The sequence below is a fragment of the Vanessa atalanta genome, chromosome 1, assembly GCF_905147765.1.
Source record: "Vanessa atalanta chromosome 1, ilVanAtal1.2, whole genome shotgun sequence".
Classification (NCBI taxonomy): Eukaryota; Metazoa; Arthropoda; class Insecta; order Lepidoptera; family Nymphalidae; genus Vanessa; species Vanessa atalanta.
In genome coordinates, this window is record NC_061871.1 from 14,437,065 (window position 1) to 14,463,270 (window position 26,206).

At 34.6% G+C, this 26,206-nt stretch overlaps 1 protein-coding gene across 9 annotated transcripts; it reads right to left on the minus strand.

Moving 5' to 3' along the window:
• Window positions 1-5: 5 nt before the first annotated feature.
• LOC125067291 (serine/threonine-protein kinase hippo) lies at window positions 6-26,084 on the minus strand. 9 transcript variants are annotated; one of them, XR_007119718.1, is made up of 12 exons: window positions 19,259-19,876; window positions 9,258-9,360; window positions 8,248-8,406; window positions 7,635-7,862; window positions 6,858-7,066; window positions 6,059-6,168; window positions 5,481-5,596; window positions 4,991-5,132; window positions 4,343-4,490; window positions 4,124-4,187; window positions 3,241-3,449; window positions 6-3,178 (listed from the first exon to the last, which is right to left on the minus strand). XR_007119718.1 is itself a non-coding variant. In XM_047675864.1 (12 exons), exons 1-11 carry the CDS (start codon window positions 25,906-25,908, stop codon window positions 3,277-3,279), a joined length of 1,518 nt encoding a protein of 505 aa, XP_047531820.1. In that variant the 5' UTR covers window positions 25,909-26,084; the 3' UTR covers window positions 6-3,178; window positions 3,252-3,276. The 9 variants fall into 9 exon arrangements, 8 of the variants coding, with proteins under 8 accessions (XP_047531820.1, XP_047531755.1, XP_047531773.1 ...); XM_047675864.1 differs by lacking the exon at window positions 19,259-19,876 and adding an exon at window positions 25,886-26,084 and having other exon boundaries at window positions 3,252-3,449; window positions 4,081-4,187; XM_047675799.1 differs by having other exon boundaries at window positions 3,252-3,449; window positions 4,081-4,187; window positions 19,259-19,882.
• Window positions 26,085-26,206: the final 122 nt, after the last annotated feature.

Consider the following 26,206-nt stretch of genomic DNA (forward strand, 5'->3'; position numbering starts at 1 on the left):
TAAAATAACGTGTTTATAATTTATCCTTTTTAATCTGTGAGTCATCCGTCCAAAAATATAATGCGTACAGCTATCAACACTCCAACTGGCTACTGAATTACAAAAGTGCACTTCTCGTCTACGACAAATTACAAGCGGCAGTACGCGTGGCGACGTTACCTAGCGATCATTGAATTGATGGATTATTATTATTAAAAACTCTTGATTACACTTCACAATGTCGAACAATCCTCGACAAATAACGCATTAGTGAAACCACAGTAATTAATAATAATACAAACATTTCTATTCATTATTAACATTTTCACAACGCCTTAACTTGTATGTAAGTATTGGTTTTGCTCGATGCAGGCACACATTCGCTATAATTAGGCAAACTTTTTCGTGACTTTCAAAAAAATGAATTAAAAGTTACATCGGAACATGTTTGAATATAAACGATCGTCGCAAGGTCGCCACGCGAGGCCTCCGCCGGCGGCTGCGGCTGTACGGATTCTTACATATTTACAAACTCACAAATAAACTGTTAGATGAAATCAAAACTCATTTAATTTTCTCTCTATTGGACGCGTTACTGAAATCCGTACAGCTCAATCCTTTACCGATAACCCTTATCATCTATCGCGATAAGGTTCAAAATCGCGAACCTTTAAAAGTATTTAGTATCAAACCATGTTCCCATTCCATTGCCTTCGACAGCGTCAGTTTGATCGCTTAAAGAGCAAATAAAAGCGAAATGCGCTTTTAGCAAAATTACACACGTATTACAATTGTTACCCTGTACAATTTTTAGAGAAAATGTTTATCTAATGTATGTGTAGGCCAATTTTAGACTCATGGCCAGCAAAATACGCCAAAGTTTTCAAAGTATCTTTCTATAATAACGCCATTAATGGCAACAGTAATAATATCTTTATATTAAACGAAAATTTAAGTAAACATATGAATATTTCAATTTCATGGCAATATCCAACTCATTGGAGTTTAAACAGACACAAAATATAAATAAGAAAAAATGTCGAATGTAGCAACAAAAATAGCACCACTTAACATTTCGAACAAAAGCCAAATAGATTGATAAATTCATCGAATACACCGATATTCTGCTGACCAATATCGCCTTTCACAATAAATATTTCGCCAATAAATCAGGACGAAACAATTTTCAAAACTTACAATATACATAAGCGAAAAATTTCAAATGAAAATTTCAATCGCAAATGGCACGCCGAACACATTGATTACCTTCCCATCGCTCCATAGATAAAACACTCTAAATTTTAAATCTATTGCTCGAATGTACGAAAATACTATTATATTACACTTAATGGCACTTCTAAAAATTTGTAACTTCTCAATATCTCATCGAAGATTATTCATTTAGCAAAATATGATCTGTACAGGCGGGGAGAGGGGCACGGGGTGTAGGAGGGAGGGAGGGTTTAGAACTTGATAAACATCAAATTTATCACAAAGATTTAACATTTCAAACAATCAACGTCCCTCCAACGGCTCGATCCCCATTCCGCGGGTCAGTCACCCTATCTGTCATTAAAACTTTTTCTCTACAAGAACATTTTTACAAATCTAATTATTAAAATATAGCATTTGTCAAACCGTTAAACTAACGCAAAGTACACAGTTACCTTTGCATATAAATTTGGAAATATATCTGTCGAATCTCACAACCCGCTACAATGTACAAGAGTGAATATATCTAAGATAGAATTACACGTATAATACAATTGAGATGACACGCCTGAGATCCAAACGAGGAACTAAATTAACTAAACGACGACGTTATTGAATACAAAACAAACACTTCACCTTCGGAAATTAAATGAATCCTCAAAAAAAATAATATCTACATACACAATATTGTCATGAATTAATTACAATATACTATATCTATACAAAATTAGTATACGTATATTCTTATAAGGGGTTTTGTCACACAATGAAAATACTCTTAAGTTCCCGCTAGAGGACTTTTCTAATATGTATAAATCAGGTCAATATTCACAGGTAAAACGCTTGTGTACATATAACGAGTTAATTTTATCTATTATAAAAAATATGAAGTATTTGTGCTGTCCAAGTAATACAAAACCGTTCAACGCCATCTAGCGGGACTACGCAGGCCGCAAACTGCGCGGATATGTCTCGGCATCCTTACGTACGAGTTCAGAGTCTACTCTCTAAGCTAAGATAACAGCTTAATCTAAACTATATCTACAGGAGGATAGTTCCCCAACATCTGCAACGAGTTCTACGCATCACGCGCACAAACGCGTTAAATCTACGGAGAAAATTACAAATATTCAATATTTGGCCGAAATATTTCAATTAAATGCTTAAGCCGTGATACGAATGAGTGATGAATGAGATTAGGAACAAGTTTTAGCGGTTGCATGAGCGATTTGGCACCTCTACTCCTTCAAAGCACCCGGTTATTATTTGACTAAATCTAAAAGTTCCAATTGATAGAAATTTTATAAATATTAGGCCAATCATAAAAGTTTTGTTTGAAATTTAACCGAAACACTGCTTCTCACATGAAACTATTTCTCGATTGAATATTGAAATAATTGTTAACGAAATGCATCATTGTACGTATCTACAGATCACAATAGCGTTATTGAGGTGTAATGATGTTTTAAAAATCACAGTTTGCAGAAAATATATCGCCCAGCTCTTTAGCGTAAGCCATATAAAGCTTGACATTAAACTTAACCTTGTAAAATTAAGCTTCAGAAGTGCTCGTACGAGCCTACTTGAATAAACAATTGTTTGATTTTACATAATGTTCAATGTTACAAGAACATTGCAATTTTTAGCACTCTGTATGAAACAAGAAATATTTATTCAATCTATACTGAATTGTTTTTTTTTTGAAAACGTACTATTAAATAAGTATATTTTTTCAATCATTTGATGCGTACTTATTAAATTCAGTTCTAATGAACCAAAATCTACGAGGCCCTTTTTCATCGTTACCGGTAAAAACTAAAAAAGATCTTTGTAATTTTTCAATAAATCACAATCACGGGCCGATTCAGGATTCATTACATTTGGTGATTAGCGCTAATTTGTGAACTATTTCAAGGCATGTTAAATAAGAAGATTCTCGAAATTGGCCATTCGCGGGCAGCGGGGCCGTCGAGACGCCGGGATTCCTAGAAGTAAGAGAAGGTATTTAGTAGAGATCCGCCGAGTAGAGCGCAGGCATCGGCCCAGAGCGCGGCGGCGCGGCGGCGGCGCGGCGGTACCTCGCGCTCACAGCGTGGCGGCTAGAAGTTCTGCTGGCGCTTGCGCTTGAGCGAGATGGCGTCGAGGATGGGGCGGCGCTTGCGCTCGTAGCGCTGGTGCAGGCGCTCGATCTCCGCCTCCATCTCGGCGTCCAGGCGCGCCATGCACGCCTCCAGCTCCCCCTCCGACAGGAACGACAGCTGCGCCACACGAGTTAGGGAGCGCCGCGCCGGACTACTGCTTACATCGGAAGCGAGTCGAATCGCCCGAATAGATTCTTAATCAAATCGGAGCGGCGACCGCCGATCGAGTTGGTTTGCTTTGAATTTTTTATTTTAATTCTTTTTTTTGGTGGGCAACAAGCGACGGGTCAACTGATAACGAATCATGCGACCCGGCTCGCTCAGAACGATACAGTGCCGGGTGTACCGGCGATCTTCAAATATCTCACACCGGACGGCGCCGAATTGATCGATTAGTTCTACCGAGGAGCCCCGTAAGTAGCATTTAAATTATTTCGAGATTTTATTCAAGAGAGATAAATAATAAAGAAAAAAAGAAACTAAAAGTAACTTAATACAAATGTTAATGTTAGTGCGTATCTCTAGACATTTTAGTAGTATTAGTTCCAACTCTATTAGTTACTCAAAAAATAATAATAATCAAATATATAAAAGTGTAAGATAGGACGGTCAACATCGAAATATATCCGTGTGACCGTGTCAATACAAAAAATATTAGTCGATTACAACGAAGCTAATGCGACTGTGTTATAGTAAATCTTATATATGTCGGAGTGTGTGGGGGTGGGGGGTGGGGGGCGCGACTTACGGGGCCGCAGCGCGAGCAGAGTGACGACGTGCAGTTGACTTACGAATTCGAAGTTCCCGTCGTCCAGCAGCGCGCGCTGCAGCGGCGCGCCGTCCGCCGGCGCCGCCCTGCGCGCACACACACACACACACGAATTATTGGGACTCTCCCGTGTAAATTACAGCAGCCTCAAAGATCGATCGGGGCGTCGGTCGGTTATCTCTATCGAAGTTAAAGAAGTATTTTACCGCATATTTTTTTACGTTACTCGTGTTCGGCGTACCTCTCTTCGTCCGACAGTCTGAGGGGTCCGGTGAGAGTGCCGTTGGTGGCGGCCATGCCGAGGTGATTGACCTCCTTCTTCTCGAAATGCTCCAAGAACAGCGGCCTGTATTTCGGCCTGTTCGTGTCCATGGGGTCGGTGTCGTGCCCTGGAAATTGTATCATTTACATTAATTATAGTATATATTTAAAACAAGATAAAAGAGTAGTTTGTATAATAACTCACTTAGTATTTCTATACGTTTGATTCTTTATATATATAATATAGATAGACGGACGGGCAAATAGCCACCTGGAAGGCGCTGTAAGAAGTACATCGTCAAAAACCAACTTTGGAAACTAAGATGTTATATCCCTCAAACCTGTATTACACATTATTTCCCCTTATAAACTAAAAAAAAATGCGAATATTAGGTTTTTTTATATTTTTTGAATTTTACTCTATCATTTACAACAATGTTGACTCAGTTCAAATTTTCTTATAAATTCACAGAATACACAGACTTATTATATTTTTTAATTACACGAATTAGAAAGAGATAGCCATACTTTCATTGCTCTTAAATAATTTACAGTAAGTATGCGACAAATGTCTAAATAATATTAATAGGTCAGTCAATATTTTTCTCGCCTATAATATTTCACTCACGTTTCATGGTCGCCAGGTCGTGGTCGTTAATGACCATAGTGCCTAAGTCAGCGGCCAGCTCCAGTGACGCGTCTCTGGGCACCAGCGTGGCTTCTCTCGAGGAGCGAGCCTTCATCGTGGCCTCGCTGTAGTCGTCTCCGCCCTGATGGAATAGTGAAGTAACCATTGCATGAAAAGCTCTTACTTTAGCTCTACTATTCCCAAAGACAAAGGCACTGTAATATATAGTATAATCTATTCACTCACGAAGATAACTCAATAGATCACTCACCGTTAAATTAGTATTTAAAAAAAAATATCTTATCAAATATACTATTTCTTTGTTTTTGCTGACTCTACTCTGAGTCGTCTCACGCACACCGAGACATATAGTGGGCCTGATTGTCACGTATGGCAGCGCACGCCTGCACCCGGACGGGGAGGCCACCTCGTGAGTGAATAGATCGCAAGCGGCGGAGTAAGCGGCGGAGTAAGTGGCGGGCGTACGTACGGGCGCGAAGGCCTTGGCGGGCGGCGCCTGCGTGGCGGCGCGGAAGGCCTGCGTCTCGCGGATCTCGCGCGCCTCCGCGATCATGCTGCTCAGGATGCTGGCCTGCTTCGCGTTGCCTGCGACACACCTCACCTCAGCTCTCTCACCTCACTCCCGACCTCACTCCGACCTCACACACCCAGCGTGTGAGCTGAGCGCCTCTATCTCGGCCATATCGCGCTCTGTAGTTACTGATTCTATGCTTTTTAGAATCTAGGCAACTTTCTACACACTTCAATTCTGTCTAATATTTGAGTAATCGGTTTTCTTAAATGAACATTAGTGGGCCACACGTATATAATATATTTTTAATTTTATTTCTAAAATGTTTCAACTACTACAAAAAGTATAACATTGAGCTCTCTATTTAATTAAAAGTCAAAAGTTTCTATAATCACTGTATTTGTCAATAATATAACGTAATTTAATTGAGTGACTTACTGAAGAACGTAAGCAGATGCATACGAATTAAAATTTTCAACAACAAACTCACTTTCGCTTTAATAATATAGTTGAGGATATTCCTAATGCCTACGAACCTATAAATTCGTGTGCTAACAAAAACTCAGCCGTCGCTCGCTCCTCGGGGTTCTTAATGAGGCACTGACTGACGAAGTCGATGAACTCGGGCGACCACTGGTCCGGCTCTCTGAAAGCATTACGCAAATCATCATTACTACTCTTTGTTATGAGGTTGGTCGAGGAGTTGGCGTCCTCGAAATAAACTAAGCTGGTAAATATAAACTAGTATATATCCTTTCCCTCAGTTTGGACCTCTCCATTGGTTTGGGGAAACAATCCGAATATTATACTTAAATTAAAATCTTATGTTTTTCTCAGAAATTTCAAATGTTTAAACGTGTGACACACTAATGTTGCATGTTAATGTTTTAATTTTGATTAAATAACTAAGAATTTTATTAAAATGCATGCAACATTTGTAATTATATATATGTTTTAATTATGTATTTCATGTTATATAAATACCGAGCGACACAGGATTATCTAAAGACCAACGGATCAACAAATATTTTTTTACAGCTGTTCTTAGTTATTTTTTATAAGCATGTAAGGAATAGCAAATTTGTATAAATTAAAATTATGACGGTATAATATCGAAATAAATTAAAGTACACTTTATCCAAGATTCTCTGACATTAATAAATTTTACAGTGTTCAATTTAATTTAAAGCTACCGATATATGAAATCCACAAGTGTCCATTTGGAAAATTATTCGTAAATTGCAACATAAAGCGGTCTAGTTATATTATTGGAAACATAAGTCATACAATTCCAGGTACATATAGTATGAATTCGCATTTTAGTTAAAATCTCACCTAAAGGACGGCGGAGGTTTAGTGGGTATCATAAATATCGCCCTCATCGGGTGTATGTCTCCGTACGGAGGTTTCCCTTCCGCCATCTCTAGGGCAGTGATGCCAAGTGACCAGATGTCCGCGACACAGTCGTAACCGATCTCTTGTATCACTTCCGGCGCCATCCAGAATGGCGTCCCAATTACTGTATTCCGCTTTGCCATTGTATCCTGAAAACGATAAATAGAATACATAGCTCTAGAAGTTAAAGTTTTTTTTTAATACACATAAGTTGACTGACCAGCAAAACGGCTATCTGATGGTAAGTGGTAACAATCTATACGTGTATATAGGCATAGTAAATTCCTTATGATGCCCATGTGTACCCAATCTTGGGGCGTCAGATTTTATGTCCCTTATGCCTGTAGTTACACGTGCTAACTCATTCTTACAAATAAATATTGCTATTTGGCGATAAAATATGTGTAGAATGGGTGATACCTAACCAAACGGAACGGAAAACCTTGCACAAAGCCCTACCAAGAGAATGTACCTATATTAGGGTTTCCTGTTTATTATTGTTACTGCGCCTGAACTATCTGTTCCATTTTGGATCCAGTAGCAGTCCCATCGAATTGGGAAAGTCATAGAATAGATAATACTCTTGTATTTGCTAACAAACTTATCCACTATAAAATATGTCCTGAAAAGTTGGTCACTGACATATATGTATTTATATTACTCGTTTCGGTAGTCAATAAATATTATTTACGGCTTAGATATTGTCACGCAACTCACTGTCAACTGTCCAGCGACTCCAAAATCTGCTAATTTAGCGTGACCTTCAGTATTGAGCAATATGTTCCCCGCTTTGATGTCTCTGTGTATCTTCCGTCTCCGGTGCAAGTACTCCAGGCCCTTGAGCGTGTCGCACAGGATGGTGGCTATCTCGTCTTCGGAGAGCGTCTTCTTCCTCAGTCGCATTATATCTGACACGGAACCCGCGCCGCAGTATTCCATTACGATCTGCAGAAGAATAAATGTCGACATTTTACGCTTGTGTTACCAAGTTTTTGTCATAGAAGATATTATTCAAAAGTACATCTTATAATACGAAAGCTACTTTAAGAAAAAAAATAGTAACAAGAAAATTTTGAAGCTCGAGAAATATACATTTAGGTGGATAATCTGGTAAACCTAAGATAAGTTTACGGAAATTTCCCAAAAATAAAATATCGTCAAAATATATCCGCATTACTTAGTCAGACAGTAAGACATTTCAAATTAATCTATCTTTTACTTTTGCAACAGTACCTACTGCTCTTTACAGAGCTTTACTAACTCAAAATAAGCGAACGGAAAATATAGATAATTATTGTAAAAAGACGAACATTATGTAGTTAATTCTCACCCACAAGTCCGTGTTCTTGAAATAACTGCCATAATATTTGACAACGTAGGGACTGTCGCACTGTTGCATGATGGAGATCTCCTTGATGATCTCCTGCAGATCCGTGTCGACGGGCACCTGCTTGATGGCCAGCACCTGCCCGCTCTCTTTGTGTAATGCCTGAAATGGTAGCATTACATACATACAATTTTACATAACAAGCCGATGCTAATCCATAGCATTTCTTAACTTTGGAATAAGTAATTATCATTGAATTGAGATATATTTTATCGTATTCACCATTCGTATATATTTATAAACGCGTTATTTATTGTCACAATTTATTTTTATCTAAAAATACCATTAACATCACCCAGTACTCTAAAGTTGATTGGAAGGAATCTTTTTTGGTTAAGTTCATCTCTGTTCACCCATAGTTTAAATTAGGCTTAGATATTATGATATGCCGGTAAAACTTAACGAGCCAATCCACTATAGATCCAAAGCCGAACGAGCACCGCTCAGGTTTAATGTGCTTAATTTGTGTGTATGATATGAATATCATGAGGAGGAATATCATGAGTGCACGCGTCGGATGAATTCCTGTAAAATCTGTATCAACCAACCCACATTGGACCAACGTCAAATAAGCTCGATAACATTCTCATTAATTGCTGTTTATAAATACAATGCCTAATCCCCTATAATCAATAAATGGCACACACGCGTAACGGTTCAACGAATTCTTCGAAAGTAAGGGGTTAACAATATGCAAATCCAATGTTGCCTTTTAAGGCAGTCAATTAAAACCGCGATGAATTGACTATTTAATGTTTCTGACCTAATTGTATAATTTACCCAGAGCTCGAGCTGATGTTTATTAATGAAATGTAGGTTTGTAATATCTATTAATAATGATAAACTGATCAAATAATTTACGGACTATAATAATGTAAATCTTTCACTAAATAGGCGATTGGGTAGAGGATTAATTTTACAGGCTATCTTAAGTAAACCAAATCTGTGTAAACCTTGTAAACGCTGCCATATGATCCTTCTCCAAGTTTGCAGATGATGTCAAAGACCTCTTCAGGCTGCCGCGTCAGACTCTCCTCTGATAGTTTCTTGAGCTCGCTGAAACAAAGATAAGTTATACGTAAAAATTAAATTCTAAATATCATTTTCTTTATTAAGACGATGATCGTTAACAAGAGATCGCTTTTGACACCTTTGATTCCCTATTCGAACTCAAATTCCTTTATTCAATATAGAAGCATTACACTTTCTTAATGATGGTCAAATTAAGCACTACCACCGGTTCGGAAAAGGAAACACCCTGACCTGAGAAGAACCCGCGAAAGAAACTCAGCGGGTCTTTTTTTTCGTCAATATAATTATATACATGATTGTATATGAATAGAAACAGCCAGGAAGCAATCGTTTCATTCCCAAGGTGTGCTAAAAAACATAAACTCACTAATTGTATAGTAACCTTTCGCACACAAGCGTTCCTTAACATTTTTTTTAAATTTCGCAACAGAAGCATTTTGAACGCTTTCTGGGATCCTGTTGTAGAAGCGTATACATTGCCCCACAAAAGAGTTACTGACTCTATGCAGTCGAGTAACAGGAGTAACAAGATTGTGTTTGTTCCTTGTACCAATGTTATGAGAATCACATTTTCTCATAAAAACATTAATATTTTTTCCGTACATACAAAACATTATAGAATATATATTGAGAAGCAACAGTCAATATCTAATTTCTTTAAATTTATACCTTAATGATTCCTTGGCTCCTAGGCCTAATCGTCTGTTTAGTTTTATGTTTAACTCGATTACTGACAAAACTATACTATCGGCCAGACTGCCTCTAGAGCCTCTTAGAAATGTCTGCGCGATTTTCTTGTCTATATATGAGATTAACCGGTATTTCTATGTATAGATTATAATAGACACGAATATTTTGGACTCGCTCTCCAAATAAACCAAATTTACAATTATCTTAGTTTTCACAACTATTGTTCTCAATCTAACCTGCGTTGGAACCCGAGTCTAAAACCAAGCATCTTAGTAATATGTACCTAGTAATATGCAATTGCTTGTATTTAATAAAGTTCTGGTAAATAAATATATATTCTTATCCCTGGAATAAAGGTTTCGCTTATAGCAGGTGCATAAAGTTTGTGCTAAGGTTAGGTGTTTCAACAAACAAAGTAATGCATTTCAAGACATTATACAACTATATCGCTTCGAATACAATGACACCATAGTCTGGATTGGAAGACTTCACGCACATAACGGCAGGCTGCCAAGTTCCACGGAATAATTTATGCCCGATGTCTATTTTTGTATGAAACAGACATTTTCTGAAATCGAAGGTGAGAAACAGATAGTTATTACTTGGAAACATAAAAATGAAACCTTTAAGAATAAGTACATATATACCTGCGGGGAGTATTAAGACAGTATTGCTATTTTCTCACTACTTTAATAACTATTTCGTATGATATCCAAACCACACTAAACCGCCTTGTAGGAGCGAGTTAGTTTTTTTTTTTTATAACATATAAAAGGCAGACGAGCAAATGGGCCAACTGATGGTAAATGATCACCACCGCCCATAAACAATGGCGCTGTATGAAATATTAACCATTTCTTACATCGCCAATGCACAACTAACCTTGGTAGCTAAGACATTTAGTCCCTCGTGCCACTCACTCACCTTTCAACTTGAACTTAACATCTCTTAGTACCGCTGTTAGAGTATCTGATGAGTGGGTGGCACAAAGCCTTACTACAAAATAGTAAGGAGGAAGTAAGAATATGACTTTAACCATCTGGCTGTTTCTTTCTAACTCATACCGTTCCATCTCCATCTAAATTACAACATTACAAATTATTTTCGTTTGGCGGTAGGACGATTGAAGAGTGTGATTTATCTACCTCGCCATGTCTACCTTCTTAAGGTCTTATGCAAGGAATGGCCTAAAACTTCGAATCTATTACATTAATAGACATTAAGATAGTATTGATATTGTTTGAAATAATCTAATGTGGATTTATGAGATAATCTTGTCAATGATGAGTCTTGATGACTGCCGTCGCACTTGACACGAGATATTCCGTTTTTGTGTCTGTAATTGCAGTGTTTTATAACCTTCACAGTGCGACCAAAGCAGCTAACTACTAGATATTGAACCTAACTGCAAGAGTGTTTGTTAAGTAGAATTAAACTCCAACAAATTACTTAATTTCGATAATACTACGCGCGATATATTATTCGGTCAAAATTTCATACATTGTATAGTACAGTTGAACGGTAATTTCATAAATCGGAAGGTTCTTTTACGTTAAGATATCCCGTATATTGAGAGACTTTATGAGCCGTCTTTGGAGGTACCACCATCATATATTCTACCGCCTAGCCCCAATACTTAGTATTGTTGAAAAGAATGATTATTTTTTTAAGGTGTCAATGTCTACGGGCAAAAATTTACGACCTACGACCTACTTATTTGCACATCCGCCATAAAAAAAAAATCCAAATCAACCGCAGATGACAGCATGTGTCACGGCTAGTTCAAAGTTTATAGGTATATTTAAATGAATTATATCTATTTAACACAAAAAAATATGCGCCTGTTAAGAGCTGAACAGTGAACAGCATTATAAGCCCGGTAGGATGACCACGATAACAGAACGGAATTCATAAGTGTATTTTACTGCTCAATTTTAACTATTATAAATGCGGTTAAACGGAACAGAAGTTGATGTACAAGAGCGCCATCAAGCAATCAAAAAAACAAAAATCTCTATGAAAAAATAATATCGTCAGCATAATGAAAAAAAAAAACGCTTACAGACCTAACTGTAATCATAAATCTCAATTTATTTATTTCTGAGTCAAAATTAGTGAACATCTGTAAAATAGTATAAAGATGTATTAATATCGAAGACAATATTCCAACATGCAATCTATACGAATATTATAAACGCATAAGTAACTCTGTCCGTCTGTTACGCTTTTACTTAACCGATGAAATTTGCTACAAAGCAAGCTTGAGCTCCAAGTAATTACATAGGTTACATTTTTAAACCTAAGACCTGACGTCCCAACCTTAAATTGCGAGCAAAGCCGCAGATGACATCTAGTTTATATATATATATAATAAAAATAATGACATTTAAAAAATAGACCTTATATTTTATTATACGCCATCAAAATAAATATGAATAACGTTTAAGCATTATAATTAGCATGAGTTAATGTTTTATTTGTAATACGCAAACAGATAGTTGATAATGTTATTATTTCAAATTTATTACAAAAAAAAGATAACAATAAGCATTCTATAACTTAATTTCCTGAAAGTTCAATGACCTATTATATCACATACCGTATGTATGAATGTATAGAGACGTAAACAAGGCGCCCTATAAAAAGCATTGGTTACGAAATTCAGGGCCAATGAACGTTTATCATGCAAGTTAACCCCTGATGCCATGTTCACCCCATTGTCTTTCATATTTGGTAGTACAGACAATTATACATGTATTGGTTGACATGTTACAAACATAATAAATGGGAAATATTATATAACTGAAGAAATGTCAACTGACTACATCTATTTTAATCTATTCCCATATGTATATGGCCTAGTAGTTAGAACGCGTGCATCTTAACCCATTATTTCGGTTCTTACCCAGACAGGCACCACTGAATTTTCATGTGCTTAATTTGTGTTTATAATTCATCTCGTGCTCGGCGGTGAAGGAAAACATCGTGAGAAAACTTGCATGTGTCTAATTTCAACGAAATTCTGCCACATGTGTATACCACCAACCCGCATTGGAGACCAAACCCCCAAACTTAGTCTAGCAGCGGGAAATTTACAGGGTGCTAATGTAATGTAAACCAAATCTGACTTTGAATGCAATTACAATTAAAGTATTTTTAATGTTAAGTTAATTATTGTTTTTTTATTCATTATTGAAAGCAATAAAAGTGTCAAGTTATTCAATATAAACATAAAAAATAAACTAAGCACAACAAATTTGCGTATTTATTTAATCTCTCTCTCATATTAAATATAGCATCTCAAGTCCCGTTCCTCGCTGGAGCTTTAAAGTGAATCTAATTATAGAATTTTAGTGAGCTAATTTCATATTAGCTCCAAAACGAGACTTTTTATGAGGTCATCGACAGTTACTTTACTTTGATTCCACCTGCGTGCAGGCCGGGCATTTATTGAAATGTTTGAAAGTCCAATCATTTTTAAAATTTGTACATCAATGATAATCAAATTCTTAAGTAAGCATAAACAAAACAGATTATTACTACAAACACACGCTACAAAACATAATATGTGTAATTCTAGCTACATATAATATGTGTATATATTGGGAAATACTATGTATTTTCTTTTAATAGTGGTCTAATTGTTTTCGGGTTCAGATCTATGTCACAACACATTTCGAGTTTTAAAATAAATTCTAAATCACCATACCTTCATAATAAATACCAAAGAAATTAATAATGTTCATGTACTTATATTTTTAATACATGAAGGCAGACGACCTTGTGAATCACTTGATGGTAAATGGTAACTGCCGCCCGTAGAGATCAGAGTATAAGAACTATAAATCATTCCATTCACGACCAATGCAATGCGAACTATGGCAACTGAGATGTTGCATCCCCTGTGCCTGTAATTACACTGGCTCACTCGCTATTTGTCGGTTGAATATTTCATGAGTAGGTTGTATTTACCCAGACGGAGTTTTACAGAACCTCAACACTAAGTAAAGACCAAGCTAAGATTTTAGAACGTAGCCTCCCAACTATTTATAACGTAAGGTTATAAAACGATACCAATACTGAAGACACCATGTGTTAAATACCACGAATCGCCGTAAAGCACGAAACCAAGACAGTTCTAATGAAGTGCTTGAAATGTTAAAATATTCCAAATATTTCGAGAAATAAATGTCTCAGAATATCTCTAAAAGACGAAGTATGAAACAAAAGGAGAATTATATTGAGATTCTTAACGAACTTAAAAATATTTCATAGTAATACATACGTGACGACCTCCGTGGTCGAGTAGTGTGTACACCGGTTTTCATGGGTACGCCACTCCGAGGTCCCGGGTTCGATTCCCGGCCGAGTCGATGTAGAACAAGTTCATTAGTTTTCTACACTGTCTTGGATCTGGGTGTTTGTGGTACCGTCGTTACATGTGATTTCCATAACACAAGTGCTTGAGCTACTTACATTGGGATCAGAGTAATGTATGTGATGTTGTCCAATATTTATTTATTTATTATTTATTATTATTTACATACATTATGAGGGTTTACTATTGTCTGTTTGATTTCTTCAGATTCACGTGATCTTTACGAAACTTTCAAATCATAGGTAGGTTGACGTTACAGGACGGACATGACTTCATGTTATTTATTTATTATGTACTGTGTGAATGTATATTTCTTTTTAACAAAAAAAAAAACTATAAAACTTTAACGCATTATCCTGATATAAAAAAATGATATTACCAATCAAGTCTGATCATCGTAATTGATTTTTTTTTTATTTATATTTCTGTTCTTTTAAGAACTTTAATTCAACCGCACGAAGTCGAATCGGGCCGCTAGTGTCGAATGAAATGGTTGAAAATTCCGAAAGCGCTGTGGGAGCGTCTCATTAGTCGTTAAAAAATAGATAGTGGTGATGTCGCGGCAACACGTGTTTGGTGCTCGGACATCTGGGCCCGAGAGAGGAATGCGATTTGTTGTAGTTTTATTATAATATAAATAAACAGGCTAACGATAAGCTCAAAGAATAAAAAAATAAACCAGAAACTAATAACTAAAAAAAATAGTAGGGTAAAGTACTTTAACCCGTAAATGTCCCATTGGTGGGCTAAGGCCTCCGCTTCCTTTTGAAGAGAAGGTTCAAGACTACTATATATAGATAAGGTCTTATGGCTTAATAGGACCGAAACAGAAACTACTTATTACAATCAACACCAACTGTGGAAACTATGTTAAATCCTTGTGCTCTAGGCACATGGATTTAACTACTGGCTCTCTCAACCATCAAAACGAAATGTATAAATAATTTATATTGCTGTTTGAATAATTTATGGGTTGATAGTACCCCCGTAAACGTAAAGGTTAAATTCAAACGCGTGCGAAGTCACGGGCACAACTAGTCATTTTATAAATGTATTCATTGTACAACAAGTCCTTCTCAGGTCCAAGTTATTTCTGTGCGGACCTGTCGGTGATAGATTTTTGACAATTAATAATCAATTTCAAAGCATTGCTTTACTTGCTGGTTGGGCTTAGTGTATGCCCGGGTAGAAACCACCCACTCATCATAATTATAATTTACCGCTAAACAGCAATACATATTTGGTGCTGTTGTGTTTCTAAAGTAGTTTCTAAGTTGTGAGTGAGCCAGTTTAACAGCAGGCACACGGGGCAAGGACCATAACATCTTGTTCCCAAAATCGTTGGCACATTAGAGTTGTAAGTAATGTTTAAAAATTCTATCGTCTATGGACAGTAGTGTTTCTTTAAATAAATAAAGATCAAAACAAATAATTTTGACTTTGAAATCATAATCACAATAAAACACAATTATAGTTTTTAAATTCAATTTTAGAGCGATCGCTTATAAATCAACAATAATATTATCTATAGAAGAATGTATGTTGATTACGCAAACACAAAAACAATATGAGTAAGCACAATATCTATTAAATCAAATAAAATGCAATCTACTGACGCGGACTTATGCGGAGTTCACACCGACGGTCAATAAAAAAAGCGTTATTTCTCGTGCTATTAAAAAATGATTTACCTAATTGAGTTATAAATATGTATGTAATTTAGAATAATATCATAAATACGAAAGTAACTCTGTCTATCAGTTGCTTTTTCACGGGTAAACACACAGAAACGAATTTGAAGAAATTTCGCATGAAGCAAGCTTGAACTCCAACGAAAGATAAATAGACTAACACGTAAAACGAACGAATCCGCGAACGACAACTAGTTAAATATATATTGGTAACCAAAAATTGTATTTAACTGGTAATTATCCGATCGAAAATTATTTTGAGATTAAAAGTATTCGTTGGTTTTGTACAGTCCTAACTAATATTAGAAATACGAAAAAGAGTTACTTTGTTTGTGTTACGCGTCCACGTCTTAACTACTCAACCTATCATTATAATATTTTGTCAACACCTCGGTAGGGAAAAGAACATAGGGTACTTTATAACTGTTAGTTGCAAAATTCACTAAAGGAACAAGAAATGAAACAGAAGAAATAATAAACGAGAACTTAGCACATATGTAGATACATTTATAACGCACGCCTCTCCCTTTCAAAAGCCTTCTAACACAGCCAAGAAAAATATATAATAAAATAAATAAATACTGATCAAATAAATCCTCATTTTTATAGTATTAAAATACACTAGGTGAAATCACAGCTTTGCCTGCTTGGAAATCAAATTTACAACCTCAAAATTACCCCCCTCAAAGGTTGATAAACCTATATCCGTCCTTGGGATTACAACTTTCGCCGTATTGAATTTCAACAAAACCGATTTAGTACTTTAACAATGAAAGCGAAACAGACAGACAGATACATACATAACAGAGTCACTTTGGCGGTTATATTAGTACGGATTAGTCCAATAAAATAGTAAACACACAAAAACTATACATAGAGGTACACATACAATACATTTACTCTTGTACTGGCACTCTTATAAATTATACTATAACTAATTACCGACTTTATAAACATTCGAAGACAAATAACAGTTCGAGATAATAAACTATCACATATTAAGTCATCAATTAAAAGCAAGCGACGAGTCACAGCTGTTTAAATATTACGTTTGAAATATGACACCATATGATAAACTAATCAGAATCGGATACTGCTATACGATTCTGTTAGAATTCACAGCGTATCTCACTCGTGTAATATTCACATTCGACTTCATTGATACGCCATTTTGATATCTATACGGTATAAATTCCATATTTATACTATATATATATATAGTCAATCCTGCGTATCACATTTTGACATTTCACGCTTGTACTGATCGCGATAATATTTAAAATGTCATTGTACTTAACATTTTGTTCAATTATTATAGAAACGTCAATTATGAATACAAATAAATTATTTAGTAAGTGACATATATCCGTCTAAATGGTACTTTAATCCGTCATCGAAATCATTAGATTAGAATCTATATCTACATATTTTTCATCTTGAACATTAATAGGAAAATGGTGTCCGATTTCGGTCATGGTCCCATTCGTAACGGGTCATAGACAAGCACGACGGAAACATTACAGAACTCAAGTGTATGTTCAAACACAGATGCACCATATTCCCTTACTCTCATAATTTGATAGGTCGGCACACAGACATGATCGGACCCGAGTCACAACGGTTTTCATCTAAACCATAAGCATTGACACTAAGATGTGTAAACGATTTGTGATCGTCAATGTGCTGCCAACCAAAAGGATAGATATATTATATAGCTAGCTACAAGATTATATTCATGATAAAAAAGCGTGGAGTTAATGCTTGTTGACTTCCAGGCAGGAGATATAGCATACATATATAATTGTATTTAACTAACATGACTGTATTTTTATATGTTGAAAATGAGTAACTACTTGCCGGTTCTTCTCGATAGAATCTACATTTCGAACCGGTGGTAGCTTTACTTTAAATAGTTTGTTAAATGACGATTCAAAAGTGCTTGTAAAAGCCTACTTGAATAAAGTATATTTTGATTTAATTTGATTTGATTAGCATAAGGTCGATCATCGGGAACATACGCCTGTGTTGTAGAAGATCCAGATTCGAGCATTACAAAAGTGTGTGAGATAAACTGAGCATCACAGTGCGTGACCTATAATGATAGTTTGTAATGTAACATCAGTATGAGAAAATAATCGAGCACTAAAAAGTAAAAACAACTGTCTCCACTGCAGGCGCTGTTAAATAACATTCGAACAAAGCAATAAAAATTATAGATGTTTAGTCGCCAATTATGATTCCGACTATCACTAGTAACAATGTGATAATCATAAATTCAACTCAATCACATTTAAAAAATTTAACGTACAATATTGAAGAACTCTTAACAAAACGTCAACAAAAAAAATCTTGTATCCTACGTGTATATTTATGTATGTTTCTCAAACATGGTTTATCTCGTCATTCAATATTATAACGAGACAATAATATAATAGCAATTCTTTTGTTCCATTGTGCTTCTGTATCTTGATACGATATTGAATTTACAGATCTCGATCGGGTGTCAATTTCGAAACTTACTACTTATTCTTTCACTCGCAGTATCCAGTGACACGATCGAAAACGTAAAAGTAGCACAATTAAAATAAATCCAAAACATTTTAAAACCTAAACATGGTTCGACTTTCTTCGACTTATGACGATTAGATGTTTAGATGTTTTTTTTTACCTTTATCTTAGACATCGATAACTCGGCATAGCACTTCCCTATTTTATACATTTCATTTAAAAAATATATATATATATATTAGACAATATAACTGTGTGAAGCTTAACTATTAGTAGTATATTAAGGTTTTAATTAAGTTAAGCACATTTTCGGTCTTTTTAGTTATATAACATAGTGGAGCGTAATAAAAAGATATTTATTTATACCCAAATAAATTATGAAAATTTACGTTAACTCTTGCAAATAAAAGTTTTTACATATGTATGTACACGAACATAATATTAAAACAAATTTTATACCAACATAACCACTAGACGAACCAAGCCATTCCTACAATTTAATTCGAAATAATATTTATATAACAAAAAAACACGAATAATATAAGTCTCTCGGCGACTTATCACAAAGTCTAGATCGCATATCGCTCAAAGTAAATTCTATCATTGATTTCGCGCTTCATTTAGTTTAGAGGAAAACGATAATTGCAATGCTTACCCCTGAGGGCGTTCGTTGGCGTCCATTCTTTCAGAGCGTCTCTTCTTACAGGTATTACAACTGAGGGTCGGGGCACCCCCTTCCCACATGCCACCCTTCCAAAACACGAGCCTACCCTCCTCGTCCATGAGGAATCGGCATCTTCACGACTAATGCATCTTATCACATCTCAACCACTCATATTGTTGACAAATTTTCTTCGTCAAAACAGTTATATAGAAAATTATTAAAACACAATCGTCACAGTAACAAAATCACGTAGAATTATTTCGCAAAAAAAAGTAAAATATATCACGGCATTCTACGAAGCATGATAGTCTAATCAGAACACTCCAAACACATACAAATACAGCTCTGAACCCGTTTACTAAGTAAACACTTCATGACTTCATTCTGCACGAAGTTAATACTGTTCGTTCGATAAAGTCGATGTCCGACCACTATCTAAACTCAAAGACCAATTTATTCCAAAATTCTCCACGATGAATATGACGCGCAATTTTTACGAAGAATAGTTTAAACGTAAGTATATTTACGTAATGGCACGTCCGTTGCAAACATTTAAAAGCGATTAACAAAAGTTAAATCCCAAAATAAACTCTGGTATCCTTTCCAAGTCATAATAACCGGTCGAAGCGTGCGCGACTAAGCGAACGTCCCTTGCGCCGGCTCACACTACACTGCACTTTGTTTCTATGATTCCATCCCGTTGAATACTGACAGATTTGGAAATATGCGAAAGAATTCCTAATGTGATTCACGCTTTGAGTTTTTCTTCAACTCGCTGGCGTCAAAATACGTTAGAGCTACACCCAGCTAAGGAAGGAACGTTGTTCAGACATATCGATTGCAATTGATTTTGAAAACAAATAAGTATATTTCCATTTAAATTATCATTTAAAACTGGCGCTTCCAACTTAAGTTGTATTTAAGATCATCCTGTTCTATTCGTATTTTTACGTATCCATAGTAAGGAAAACTTTACACAATGTATAGTGTTGAGGATAAACATTAGTTATATGTTTTATATTTAAATGAACCACACATTACAGACTACATTTTGATTGGCTTTGATTTTTAATATGATGCTTATAGCGTTGTTAACTTTAACTTGTATAATATAATCACGTAAACCTCAAAATATTATCACTTCTCCAAAAAATGTCACAACGGTTACATAAATCAAATTCTGCCCGTTGTTTATACCGCCGCCTGTGTCACGCGAGCATGCCGGGAGACGGGTGGGCGGCTCCAGATAAATAAAACGGCGTGTTGGTCCATCTATAAATACGACTGATTCTATGCGATACATCGACACGATGACCTTTTTATTGGCACGCTTGTACTCCGTTGTATTGACACTAGGTTGACCTAGTCTACAATACGAGGAATTATTAGATGAGCATGAATACGATGTGAATAAACGCGCGGTGCAACTTCTGTTAGTTTGCCATGGCAAATATTTAAACGGGATTTTTTACTAAATGTTTTGATGTTTCAACAATTGAAAAATCCCTTTTTATTCTATTTATAGTGTATCAATTACAAAACGCTTATACATAAAATTATAATGAAAATAAAAAAATACTAGCTTTTACCTAAAGAAAATTATTACGAACTACATATTCCTCTTGTACACTGAAGATGTTTATACAAATCTAACAACTATTTATTACCCGTGACCAACGATTTCCAATTAAATTTTAAATGTTCAATTGATGACCAAGAAAAATTTGAATAGGTATGGATAGAAACTACCGCAATTACTCATTATATAAGCTACCTCTTAATGCAACCAGCATTAATACGTCGAATACAATGCTACAAATATGTGAATTCTCTCATGACATAAATGTTACCTGAACCACGAGAAAGCACGTATTTACCCACAGAGATATTTTAAATTAAACGCATTTATTAACTAGAAGCTTTATCATAATAAATATAATTGAAATTGAAATCAATAACAATGTAAGATAAAATGAAACATCGTGCTAGTAACATCCTGCATTGAAGATAAATAATTAGGTCGTGAGAAAGGACCGCAGGGGAACGTAATATATCTTTACACTTGTCAAGAAAAGCCGATGAAATGTTGACGCATCTGTTTCCGCTAGTGATATTTTTGCGAGCAATCTACAGAGCGTTGAACCTAAAACTCTTAAAGCTATACCTGTTGGTATGTTGAGTTTCCGTGTAACGATTCCTAATCCAACATATTTGAATAAAAGAGGTCAGAGGAATATTGTCTGTGCCAATTTCCCATCAAATCGTGATGCTATAGGTATTGATGTAACGTTAATCCAATTTTTAGTAGAAATCCGTAGAAATGTAACTAACAGAAATATATAGCCAGACCCTAAGCTGAGGTTTATTCTCATTTTGAGGAGATTGTTTCGAACTTATTCAATAATGCTTTTCGAATTCGACTTGTAGGCTTAAGTTTATTGCAAATATAAAGTTTCGCAATGTTTTCAATTCATTCAACTGCGACCATAACATTAATTAAAGCCATATTTGCCTATTTTTTTAAATATACCATTAAGCAGTGATATTACAGCTCGAATTTAAACCCACAATCTTTGTTAACACACAAACGTTACCACTGGGCCACTTCGACAGCATAAATATTTGATAAGTACATGTTTTAATAAAGCGAAGGTGTTCAAAAATCTTCAAACTTGGAATCATGTTCGATATACGATAAAACAAGTGTGAAAAGAAATTCAAAGACGATCAATTTTATCAACAGCTAATTGTTACTATAGACAGAAAGAGAGCAGTACTCCGACACGGGACGGGTCAGCTCAGATCGACGACCCAGAATCTGGGAACAGCGCACGATCTAGCTCGAGATGCAGAGCCCACGCGTTTTGCAACAAATCGCACGGCCAACTTTGTCAATGGCGATTATATACCAACTAAAACTATATGTATTAAATATATTAACTGGTTCTGTTTAAATATATGCAACAGATTTAAGTTACTTATTGGCAAATCTTTAAATGAAACATTTAATTTATTGGCATAACAATTTGAAATACTATTTGCAATCTGTATTTGAGATGTCTGAATTCTTTAGTAATATCATGTAAAAGCTCGAAGAGAAACGGATATTGATGATGATATGATTGGAAATTATTTTTTGTTTTAATTTCCCCTAGACACATTCGTAGAGCTTGAAAGCTATGACCTTGAAAGTTAAATTGCTTCGTTCATATTTTCTACAATTTCAACAAAACCAGAGCCGAAATGGTCCAATAGATGGAACACATGAATCTTAACCGATGATACTAAATATGAAATTCCATATATTTTATGTTTATAAATCACCTTCTAGCTCGACGGAGGAGAGAAACATGGTGGATAAATCAACATGTGTCAGATATAAAATTGCCGCATGTATCCATCAACCTGCAGTCGAACAACGTGGTGGATCTCTCATGTAAGAGGAGAAGAGGTCTTTGTCCGACAGTTTTTTACATAAGCAACAATAGATCTTTAGATTTTGAACAACATATCAATAAAAGGAATTAAAATGCTTCGAAACAGATAGCTCTACAAAACGGAACTAAATTACGTCATTTTGTGTAATAAATTTAATAGTTTATTCAAATTAACAACATTCGTAATCAAATAGTGTTTCACGGTCAATCAATCAGTATCAAATCGAACGTAGATGTTATACCAGTGGAACAATGGCCGCAAGTGGGTTACGACTTCTAATAGTCCGGCATCCGCATTGACTCACTGCATTCAATGCCTTCTAGATGTTAACAATCAATCGGCACACCAAAAAGGCTCCGCATTTCCAACGTAATCGATAAGAAGCTTCCTTGTTACCGCTTTGATTTTAAATTTGGAACTCAGAGGTTAGTTTCTTTAATCAAAAATATGCGATTAATGAGTGTAATAACATTAAAATATTTTTTTGTTTAAAATCATCATTCACCGAGAAAAATAAATATCAGGTATTAAAATTAACATCCTGCATCGCTTATATCTCAGTTGGCTTTTCCAATTAAGTAATTAAACGTGCAGCAAATGAAAAGATGTACGGAGCTCTTGATATAAAAGCGTTTTTATTAGTATTTATGTTGTATTTAAAAAGAAAAAAAAAAAAGTTTGCTTTTTAGATGAAATGGCGTTTGTTCATTCATGAGGTGGAATCGCAATGTATTCCACAAAAGCTTTGAGTTCAGTCATCTTGATCAAGATGCGTTCGAAAAAATCAAAACAATGGCCGACACGCTTGGTTCCCCGCGCGCGGGAATTTTGCGGTCACATTCCATAAATAAAATGCTATGTATTTTTATTGTACCCACTGCCCTGTAATAAGTATACATCGTACTGCATTAATTATAAAGCAAAATTTCGCAGGCTCCAGTTGACTGACCGCAAACCGAGTGGAATCGAAACGAAGCCTTTCGTTTCGTTCATTCAATAAAGGGAATTTCCAACCTAACTATAAAACTGCATACTTTTATAGTAAGAACTGGTTTCTGTTGAAGCAGAGAAAGTACACACATAAGTGGGTCAGTTTATGTTAAAAATACATCCCTTTTTGCAAGTTAGTTAAACTTTGCCACATTTCATTTAAGCTTTTATATTTTTAAGACTTTCCAAATGCAAAAGGTTATATCTTAAATTGAAAAGGTTATTGATTTATCAGTGTCAATGTCGGAATTAAGAATTCTACTTTAATAACCAATTATTTTTAATCCATTCTTAGAATAGCTCATATCACAGCAAAATATGGTCCGCAGACTTGTTGTTTATGAAGGCTTATAAATCATTGTGGGTGGCATAGACAATTTACTATCCTGATTAACTATATAAGGTCATCGATGAATAATAAATTATAGCACAACCATAGATAATATTATATTGCACTGAAGTAATAATACAAGACAAGTTTATTTTTGTGTCAATACATATTTTATAAGAGAGGACTCGTAAGCTATTTTTCAATAGAGAGCATTGGATGTTACATTTGAAAAATTTAATTCGACTTTTCGTCTAGAGTCCATTACACTCTAGACGAAAAGTCGAATTAAATTTTCAAGAAAAACAGATAGAAACAAATATACATTTAAATAAAAATGTCCTGAATCTTCTAATCATTACCAATCATTTCAATATATACATAAAAACTCCTTTCATTACCACATTCATAAAATGAGAGTATCAATTACTAATAGAACTAAAAGTATTCAACTAAAAATTAATTTCTTATCAAATGCTGTCCATTGGCGGATGTAACTATCATTAAAAGATAAATAATGCATGTTTGTTCACACACCCCCACAGAATATATCTAATATACAATTTCATTCTGTTTTCTAATTTCACTTGAACCAATTATTTTGTCATTGTTTACATGTTTATTATAAACAGTAGACTTGTACAAATTTTAGTATCCAAAAGCAGGCAGGAATCAATGACCGATTAGAGAATTAATCAGGAAAGGTACTAAAAAGTTGCAAGTGATGACAAACTAATTAAAAACTAATCATTATAGAGATACAATCAGATCAATTTAACGTTTAAACCATAAAATTATTAGTTAAAAATTGTCTCTATTCTAAAATTTTTTTTGTAATTCTCAAAAAGAGTTTAGTAATTAAATAGTAATAGTTTTCTTGACTCAAAATTTTATATATTGTAAAACACAACAACAAAACAAAGTCAAATCAATAATATTAACAATAAAAGATAACAACAGGAAATCAGACACAATTAAAATGAGAACTGCAATTTAAAAAAAAAGGACATTCATTAGTCATTTTGAGTTTTTTTATTATTTCCTGAGCTTAGGAAAAACTTCAATGATCCAATTTATTTATGATAAATTTTAAATGGCATCAATGTTATGAATGTCAAATAAACTGGTTTTTTGTATGCAAATACATTGATTTTTTTATATTAGAACAGGCTATAAATATTGCTAATACAATTGTTTTATTTTAAATATTGAGGCATATCCTTTTACACAATGATTCACACAGAATTTGTATTCAACATGTCACACATGCTCAGAAATATTTTTTATATGTGTGTATATTTAATATTAAATCTCAAACCAATTAACTTCTGACAGTATTATAAATTTAAAAAAAATGGAATCATTGTTCAGTAAATGTTAAATATGATTTTGTTGATTCTTTGTATTTAGTATATTGAAAATACAAAAAATATATATAAACAACAATTCCTCACATACTGTCATATTTTTATCTGTTTATATAGTTAATTTTTTTTTATAAATAAACAGTAAAGAGAATCACTACTAAATTCCAAGCTTGTCAATTTAAAAAAAGACATTAAATATTTTTGTTTTCTTTTCTCTATGAATTTATTTTAAATCAACAATTGACATTTCTCACATTTCCACTTATTATAGATTTATTTTATTAGATATCATTTTTGACATGTTACTATATCACTAAAAAATATTAAAAAAATATTTCGACGAATTTATCAACCATCATACTACATACATAAATAGAAACAGCGAACCCGTTCAAGCATTTGTATCTTACTACTTCTAGCGGTCAGGTAAATTTAAATATACTTTTAGGGAAGTCAAATATATTCTATTCAAAAGTATAATATATAACTACTTACTTTTTCGAAGAATTTTCCGTCATATTCGGTGATTCACTAATACTTTAAGTAAATACATAAACAAACTTTCATTATCCTAAAATGTACCTAAAGGTATGACTTATTTCTTCATTATGATTTATAGTTGACAAAATCAAATACTAAATTTATAATTTTATGATGCATGCGATACAATGCATCGCATGATTCGCGTGTAGTGTACTTATCTGTCAAAATTCACAGACAAGAGACAACGTTCACTTCAATCAATCGCTGTCATGAAAGCGCATTACGTTCCATTATATCCGGTTTACATTGATTATATCTTTAAAAGCCCTTTAC

Excerpts from the sequence above, each read along its gene's own strand:
- LOC125067291 (XM_047675799.1), bottom strand. The coding sequence starts at position 19,386 with ATGGACGAGGAGGGTAGGCTCGTGTTTTGGAAGGGTGGCATGTGGGAA. Across the intron at positions 7,863-8,247 it reads TCAAGAACACGGACTTGTGG|ATCGTAATGGAATACTGCGG; the intron begins GTGAGAATTAAC and ends ATTCTTCTGCAG. Across the intron at positions 5,133-5,480 it reads CCGCCAAGGCCTTCGCGCCC|GGCGGAGACGACTACAGCGA; the intron begins GTACGTACGCCC and ends CTATTCCATCAG.